We start from the raw sequence: 9,561 nt of genomic DNA, 5'->3' as shown, positions 1-9,561 counted from the left end.
AATCAAGGTTATGGTTCTAATGCAGGTAGTACTGTAGCAGATGACTGGCCCAAAGGGCCTCTTCTATGCTGTGATTCTAGAGCAATGGGATTTGATACTGAACTAATGGCAAAACTTTCAAAAATAGGTAATTAAATCTAATTCGGTGCCACGTCCAGGTATACACATTCCAAAAAAACCCCACTGAGCTGTTGATAAATTTGGTACTTGGGTCTTCCATCAAAATAAAATTAAGTACTATCCTAATATCATTGGACAATCAGCAGGAAATGCTCCTCTGTAGAACCAATACACAAACTACGTCACATCATTTAGAAGAAAGCTCAATAAGAAAATCTGAAAATACTAGTTTTTATTCACACCAAGTCGTACAGTATGACCTTTAGGCGGTGATGCTTTCATGTCGTTTACAATCTCACTAAAACAAAAACAAATGAACAAAAACTATAGCATAATTAAGCAAACAATGTATGAACAGTACACACGGTTGGAAATTCTGAAAATCTCCCATTAACTATTCGGTAACTCCACACATGGAGCCAGCCACAAAGATTCAATGAGTGTCTCCTGGTAAGTAACTCTGGAACTGCATCTTTACAGGAAGATGAGTAATGAAGGCACAGCTAGTGCAAGCACAGACATTTCGCACAGTTTTATTTCTATCATTTTGTATAAAGTCTACAATACACCCATCCAACTACAAAACAAATCTTTCCACAGTTTGAGATGTTCAGAAAACAGGGGCTGAAGAAAAGGACAATTACTTTGGTTCAATGTTCTCCAGCAGAATGTACCTAAATTGGTCTCTGAATTTTGCTGCTTTAAAAGCCTTCCATCAGTGCTGCCTCTAACAAAGATTTTATTCTGAAGAACGCAAATTCTGTAACAGTGGGATGACAAAAATCACGACTTTAAAACTCCATTCCATCAATAACCAACTAAAAAAACAACGCAGGAGTAGTAACCATGTTCTGAACTGGCTGATTCAAGGATTCATGATTAACCAAAAAAATGTTATTTGAAATTTGTCCTACCAAGAAAAATACAAAACATTATAAGGCTGTTAAGTAACTATTAGTTGTTTATAATAAGCCAGTACAGTGCAGTTGTTCCTCAAGGCCACAGAGCAGGCTTCACTGTTGCTTGCACTCAGATGGTGGATTTGGATCCTTCTGTTAATGAGAGAAACAGAGGGAGAGGGAAGCAGGGGGAAAAGAGGACAGAGGGAGGAAAAAAAACCATGAGAATAATCATAAGCAAAACAGCCCGAAAATGAAGTGCTACAAGTAGCCTTCTACAATTTTTGTTTGGTGACCCTTAAAAGAATTAAATGTTGAACTGCAATTAGATACCTTCATTAGACAGTTTGTTGCACATTCTAAAGTAATCTACTGCACTAATTGTGGAGGGAAACTAAATTCTTGAAAGACAAGTATTACTTATTCTTGGTACATTTTGAGTTACCGAATTCTATTATCTGCACCCACAGAAGTGAATACATTTTCCAAATAAAGGAATACTCTGGGAGACTATTTACACACTAGAGGAGCTTTTCAAACGGCTCCTGGCCTAAGAAACCACTGAAATCCATGACTCTTTTGGAATGAAACGAAATAACAAATTGAGAGAAGGGGGTAAGGAAGGAAAGCACTCAGCACACAGATAGCAACATACATTCAAAAGAACTTCAGTTTATTTTATCTGTTCACTGGATGGGAGTGTTGCTGGCTGGGCCAGCATTTATTGCTCATCCCTTGAGGACAATTGCCCAGAAGACAATTCGGAGTAAACCATATTACTGTGGGTCTGGAGTCATATAGGTCAGACCAGGTGAGGACAGCAGATTTCTTTCCCTAACAGACCAGTGTAGCCGGAAGTTATTTAAAAACAATTAATAAATAATAGTTACATGAGTGCTATTCAGCCAGCATTGTATTGTAAAATCCCGTATTTATTGAAATTAAAAATTTCACCATCTCTAATGGTGGCATCCAGACCCATGTCCACAGAACATTAGCCTGGATTTCTTGATCGTCAACTTTACCATTACTATGCCATAACTGCCCCATACTAGGTAGTTAATCAATAAATTATTGGTTCAATTGATACATAAAGCAGAAAATGATGGAAACATGAACAGGTCAGTAGCTCAATTGGACAGAAACATTAAGCATTTCAGGTTGATGATACTTTGTTTTGAGCAAATATAAAGACAAAGTGGGAAGGTACAACGAAAGGCAAGGTGAGAGAGATTAGAATGATTGGGCAAAGTGACACAAAGGGGAAGGAGACAGCCATGGGGCCACTTAATAAAAGACTGGTTTAAAGGGCAGTATTTGGAAACACCTCTTCTGGACCAATCTTGTTTCTTTTCAGTGTACCATTCTTCATATAATCTCTATGTTTCACCCCATCAGCCCGTTCCCCTTCTACTTCACCCTTTCGGCATCCGCAGTTGCTGAAAACAAATCACTCCTACGTCTAGTAAACTATTAACTCAGTTTCTTCCTCCACAGACATTGCTTGACGACAATACATAATTTTTTTCCTATATTTCAAATTGCTTGCATTTTCAGTTATTTTTCTTCAAGAATTCCTGACGAATTGTTAGTGAGGCCTACTTTCAGCACAATGTGTGAAACATTGTCATGTTAGTCACAATTCTTAGAATTCAAGTAAATGATTGCACCATTCCAAGATGCAGCATGTAGCAAGGCTTCAGGCAGAAGTTCACATTCCCTAGCCATACACAGACGAACAGCAGACTTAGCTGCCAACTGGGACAGCCATGAATGGATCATACAAGGCAACAGAAAGCAAAGCATTTTGGATGAAAGAGCACCTCTTTAAATCTGAAGTCTCATGCACCCAAGTCTCTTTATAAAACTCCAACTTTGGTAAACGCCTGCACTCATGCCAGCATTACCAAAAGGATAGATGTTACCAATATTGTCAAACATGACCTAGCAAGCACTGCAGACTCAAAATTCTGCAGCACACCTTGAAGCTTGTACATAGCAAGCTACAGACTTTCATGCTAATGCATGCGTGGCCTCCACCATAGTCCTTATAGAAGTTTCATTATCTTGGCTACAGCAGCACTAGTAATTATCTTCACAGGTGGTGTAACATGTGGAACAGGACACAGCTTCGGTAAACAGAAGCAAAACTTCAATGTGCCACGTCAGCTGCCATTAGTGAAATCCAAACCTCATAGTATCCTTATGCCAAAAGAAATCTGCTCAAAACATCCACCCCTCCCCATAGCCTCATGCAACCTATGTGTACCACGTGCAGCTTTCCATACTGAATACCTTTGTGCTCTTCCAATTCTGGTCTCTTATGCATTCTTAGTTTCAAGACTAGGAGCTGTCTCTTCAGCTGTTTTAGCCCTAACCTTGAATTCCACTCCTAAAATTGTTTTCAGCCTCCCTCCAACTTTAAGAGACTGTTTAAAATCTCTTTCAGCAGAACAAGGAGATACTAGGACCAGTAACTGTAATTTTGTCTGTCAAGTTGTTTGATAATATTTTTGTTAGCTGCTTTGTAGTATTTTATCAGAGACAATATAACACAAGTTGGTCTTTCACAATCTGCTTCCCAAACACCAGGATTGCTGACAATTACAGCTGATCCAGAATTTCTTAAACTGTTTTTAGTGACATGACAGGAACAAGTTGTCTTCTCATCAGGATGTGTCAATTCAACTAAGAAGCAACTGTAATAATTGGGTTCAAGTAGTTCACTGCCCTTGTTACCCATTACTAAAGCCAAAATTAAACCACAGACAAAGAGTTTCAAGTTTAACCATTGCTGGGGACTAGGAAGACAGAAAACAGGAAAAGTCACATTGCACTGCACAGTTGAAGATTCATCATGCAGGCCACTTTCCTCAACAGATTCCATCAATCTATTTGGAACTAGAATTGCAGTCAATAGGTCAAACTGCAATTCAGACTGCATGTTTACTTAACATATCATCACAGTCCCGTAAAGTAGCTCTCTCACAGGGCTGAGGAAGGTTCTATAGTTGGAAAACTGGGTAGGTTTTGTGTTCAGTCAAGAATGGCCATTAGTCTAAATTAAACAAAACGGATACAAAGTGACAGATCAAGACTTGAATGGAAGGCTCACTGTGGCGGTGGAGGGAACTAATGTTTCCTCCCATCCCCATTTGTTACTGTTTGGACGACTCTTCTGTTCTTGCTGGCGGCAAGCCTGAAGACAAGAAGGGCATTAAATGAGGCTCTCTTTCTGAAGGTCTTATTACCCCCCACCACTGGACCCAAGCTCAAATGGAAGGTCAATCTTCCCTATTTACTGATGAGGTTATCCCAGCTGCAGGTTAGAAAACACATCAGGGTAGGGTGCGAGTCATCCTTTCTTCTTGCCACTGATCATCCATTTCCCTGTAGCCCACCCCCATTCTTAGCTAATGATCCTCTGATCATGAGAACTGGGACTATTATTCCAGCTGTAACTTCCCCATTGGCATCGTTGAACACAAGCACACCCAATGTCTGATGACTAACAGCATTTGATCAGAAAGACCTCTGCTCCAGAGCATGGATTCCAGGGCAAACGCTGCCAGCTGCTGCATTGGGATTGTTGTTTGCACTCAGCCCACACTGCAGCAATCAGCAGTTGGTGGTTTGGAAATATTCAACAGGATCACGTGGTCCTGCGCCTTTAGACCCAGTGTCACATGGCATTATTGAAAAGTGCTTATATTAGCAAGACGAATTACACAAGCTCCACAACCTTCATAGTTCAGAAGGCAGAAACTGGGATTCTTCAGCCAGCATCATGGCTTTGAGTTCCACGATAATACATTTTTACTTTAAAATTCTTTAAATTTCACACCTGTTCCTCCCAGGCACTTGAATTTATTGCTTATTTGAAAAGTGCTGGTTTATTTAAAAATTCACATTCCTTAAAAGTAAATTCTCTATCAAAAATAAATAAAGTTCAAACTAAACTATAATTAGTCAAATTTGCCTATGAGAACTCTCATTGGAGCATAATTCAAAACAGAATTTTAAAAATTACAAATATTAACAATGTTTCAGAGATAGTAGGCACTGTAGAATATGAAGAATCTGAGAAAGCAAGGTCTACAGCTAGATGAACACAGCAGGTCAAGCAGCAGAGGAGCAAGAAAGCTGACACTTCAGGCCTAGACCCTTCTTCAGAAATTTCTTGACCCGAAACATCAGCTTTCCTGCTCCTATAATGCTGCTCTGCCTGCTATGTTCCTCCAGCTCTACACCTCGTTATCTTAAATATTAACAATCATTCAACTTGTAACTACCCCCTCCTTACCGCCAAGTTTCCTTTCCAGGTGGATTCGAAAACTACATTAAAAGGCTTGATGGTAGATCAGCTGCGGTTAGCATTTAAATGCTTGATTTTCAAAAACACGTGATCAAGGGTAGCATTAGAGCACGTGCAAAGCTGGAATCAATTGGTATCAGGGAGAAAACTCTCCGGTGGTTGTAGTCATACCCGACACACAGGAAAATGGTTGAGATTGTTGGAGGTCAGTCATCTCAGCTCCAGGACACCTCTGCAGGAGTTGCTCAGTGTAGTGTCCTTGGCTCAGTCAGCTTGAGCTGCTTCGTCAATGATGGAGGGAAGGTCAAGTCAGAGACAGGAATGTCATCGCTGATTGTACAACATCCAGCACCACTTGCGACTCCTCAGACACTGAAGCAGCTCATGTCCAAATGCAAGAAAATCTGGACAATATCCAGGCTTTGGCTAACCACTGGCAAGGAATATTCACACCACACAAATGCGAGGCTATGCCAGTTTCTTACTGATAATGGTCAATCTAAGCACTGCCTCTTGATATTCAATGGTGTCAACATCACTGAATCCCCCACCATAAACATCCTGGGAGTTATCATTGATCAAAAACTCAAATGGACTCACCACATAAACAGCGGCTACCAGAGCAGGTCAGAAGCTAGGAATAACATGGAACATAGAACAACACACCGCAGAACCGGCCCTCGATGTTGCGCCGACCTGTGAACGAATCTAAGTCCCTCCCCCTACACTATCCCATCAAAATCCACATGCTCATCCAGGGACTGTTTAAATGCCCCGAATGTGGCTAAGTTAATTACATTGGCAGGCAGGGCATTGCACGCCCTTACCACTCTGAGTAAAGAACCTGCCTCTGACATCTGTCTTAAATCTATCACCCCTCAATTTGCAGCTATACCTCCCCCCACTCCCCCCCACCATACAAGCGGACGTCATCATCCTCGGAAAAAGACTCTCTCTGTTCACCCTATCTAATCCTCTGATCATCTTGTATGTCCCTATTAAATCCCCTCTTAGCCTCCTTCTCTCCAATGAGAACAGATCCAAGTCCCTCAGCCTTTCTTCATAGGGCCTGCACTCCAGACCAGGCAACATCCAGGTAAATCTCCTCTGCACCTTTTCCAATGCTTCCACATCCTTCCTGTAATGGGGCGACCAGAACTGCACGCAATATTCCAAATGAGGCCGCACTAGCGTTTTGTACAGTTGCAGCATGACATCACGGCTCCGGAACTCAATCCGTCTACCAATAAAACCTAAAACACTAAGCCTTCTTAACAGCACTATCAGCCTGGTGGCAACTTTCAGGGATCTATGCACATGGACACCAAGATCCCTCTGCACATCTACACTACATGTTATCTACAGGCCCCCAAACAGTAGTCAGGAGGTAGGGTGCAAGTTGAATCAAGAGTTGAAATTGGCCTGTCACAAAGGTATCACTACAGTTGTTATGGGAGATTTGAACATGCGGGTAGACTGGGAGAATCAGGATGGTACTGGACCCTAAGAAAGGGAGTTTGTGGAGTTTCTCAGAGATAGATTCTTAGAACAGCTTGTACTGGAGCCTACCAGGGAGGCGGCAATTCCAGAGCTGCTGTTGTGCAACTGACCGGATTTGATCAGGGACCTCAAAGTAAAGGAGCCATTAGGAGGTAGTGACCATAGTATGAGAAGTTTTAATCTGCAGTTTGAGAGCGAGAAGGGAGAATCACAAGTGTCAGTATTGCAGTTGAATAAAGGGAACTATGGAGCAACGACGGAGGAGCTGGCCAAAGTTCAATGGTACAATACACTATCAGGGATGGCAGTGGAACAACAATGGCTGGTAATTCTGGATATAATGCAGAAGGTGCAGGATCAGTTCATTCCAAAGAGGAAGAAAGATCCTAAGGGGAGGCAGGGGTGGCTGTGGCTGACGAGGGAAGTTAAGGACTGTATAAAGATAAAAGAGAAGTATAACATAGCAAAGATGAGCGGGAAGCTTTAAAAGAGCAACAGCGGATAACTAAAAGGGCAATACACATTAAAAAAAGAGCCATGGAGGAAAACTGCCCAAAATTATAAAGGAGAATAGTAAAAGCTTTTTTAACTACGTGAAAAGAAAAAAAATGGTTAAGACTAAAATTGGGCCCTTGAAGTCAGAAACGGGTGAATTTGTTATGGGAAACAAGAAAATGGCAGAAGAGTTGAATAGGTACTTTGGATCTGTCTTCACTAGGGAAGACACAAGCAATCTCCCAGATGTAATAGTGGCTGAAGGACCTAGGGTAATGGACAAACTGAAGGGTATTTATATTAGGCAGGAAGTGGTGTTGGATAGACTGTTAGGTCTGAAGGCCGATAAGTCCCTGGGACCTGATGGTCTGCATCCCAGGGTACTTAAGGAGGTGGCTCTAGAAATTGCGAACGCGTTGATAATTATTTTGCAACGTTCCACGGATTCAGGATCAGTTCCTGCGGATTGGAGGGTGGCAAATGTTGTCCCACTTTTCAAGAAAGGAGGGAGAGAGAAAACAGGAAATTATAGACCGGTTAGCCTGACGTCAGTGGTGGGAAAGATGCTGGAGTCAATTATAAAAGATGAAATTATGACTCATTTGGATAGCAGTAACAGGATAGGTCAGAGTCAGCATGGATTTACGAAGGGGAAATCGTGCATGACTAATCTTCTGGAATTTTTTGAGGATGTATCTATGAAGATGGATAGGGGAGAACCAGTGGATGTAGTGTACCTGGACTTTTAGAAAGCCTTTGATAAAGTGCTGCATAGGAGACGAAGAAAGCTAATAGCATGCTGGCCTTCATAACAAGAGGAATTGAGTACAGGAGCAAAGAGGTCCTCCTGCAGCTGTACAGGGCCCTGGTGAGACCGCACCTGGAGTACTGTGTGCAGTTTTGGTCTCCAAATTTGAGGCAAGACATTCTTGCTATTGAGGGAGTGCAGCGAGGGTTCACGAGGTCAATTCCCAGAATGGCGGGACTATCATATGTTGAAAGATTGGAGCGACTGGGCTTGTATACACTTGAGTTTAGAAGGATGAGAGGGGATCTGATTGAGGCGTATAAGATTATTAAGGGATTGGACACTCTGGAGGCAGGAAGCATGTTTCCGCTGATGGGTAAGTCCAGAACCAGAGGACACAGTTTAAAAATAAGGGGTGGGCCATTTAGAACAGAGTTGAGGAAAAATATCTTCACCCAGAGAGTGGTGGATATATGGAATGCTCTGCCCCAGAGGGCTGTGGAGGCCAACTCTCTGGATACATTCAAGAAAGAGACAGATAGAGATCTTAAAGATAGTGGAATCAAGGGTTATGGGGATAAGGCAGGAACAGGATACTGATTGTGGATGATCAGCCACGATCATAATGAATGGCGGTGCTGGCTCGAAGGGCTGAATGGCCTACTCCAGCACCTATTGTCTATTGACTACCAAGAATCTTTCCATTGACCCGATATTCTGCCTTCCTATTATTCCTCCCAAAGTGAATCACTTCACATTTATCCATACTAAACTCCATTTGCCACCTTTCAGCCCAATTCTGCAGTTTATCCAAGTCTCCCTGCAACATTCTTCCACACTGTCCACCACTCTACCGACTTTAGTGTCATCTGCAAACTTACTAACCCATCTACCTACGCCTACGTCCAAGTTATTTATAAAAATGACAAACAGCAATGGTCCCAAAACTGATCCCCGAGGCACACCTCTAGTGACCTGACTCCAGGCTGAATATTTTCCATCAACCACCACTCGTTGCCTTCTTAGAGAAAGCCAGTTTCTAATCCAAACTGCTAAATCTCCCTCAATCCCGTGCCTCTGTATTTTCTCCAATAGCCTACCATGTGGAACCTTATCAAAGGCTTTTCTGAAGTCCATGTACACCACGTCAACTGCCCGACCCTCATTCACATGCTTGGTCACCTCAAAAAACTCAATGAGGTTTGTGAGACACGACCTGCCCTTGACAAATCCATGCTGACTATCTCCAATCAAATTGTTGCTTGCTAGATGATTATAAATCCTATCTCTTATAATCCTTTCCAAAACTTTTCCTACAACAGACATAAGACTCACAGGTTTAGAATTACCTGGGTCATCCCTACTGCCCCTTCTTGAACAAGGGCACAACATTTGTAATCCTCCAGTTCTCTGGTACTAAACCTGTAGACAATGAGGGCTCAAAGATCAAGGCCAAATGCACTTCCAACACCTCCCTAGCTTCC

General features: G+C 42.1%; 1 protein-coding gene across 4 annotated transcripts in view; it reads right to left on the bottom strand.

Annotated features, from left to right (window-relative positions):
* Nucleotides 1-337: 337 nt before the first annotated feature.
* nap1l1 (nucleosome assembly protein 1-like 1) overlaps nt 338-9,561 on the bottom strand; it is a 133,608-nt gene continuing 124,384 nt past the window's right edge. For 2 of the 4 annotated variants that reach the window (XM_059652614.1, XM_059652615.1), the window contains exon 15: nt 338-1,172. In XM_059652614.1, coding sequence (XP_059508597.1) covers nt 1,134-1,172 — 39 coding nt within the window. In that variant the 3' untranslated portion in view covers nt 338-1,133. The remainder of the gene's footprint in view (nt 1,173-9,561) is intronic. The other 2 variants (XM_059652617.1, XM_059652616.1) reach the window with 1 other exon arrangement.

This window comes from Stegostoma tigrinum, chromosome 18, assembly GCF_030684315.1.
Source record: "Stegostoma tigrinum isolate sSteTig4 chromosome 18, sSteTig4.hap1, whole genome shotgun sequence".
Classification (NCBI taxonomy): domain Eukaryota; kingdom Metazoa; phylum Chordata; class Chondrichthyes; order Orectolobiformes; family Stegostomatidae; genus Stegostoma; species Stegostoma tigrinum.
This window is presented reverse-complemented; position numbering and strand designations above follow the sequence as displayed.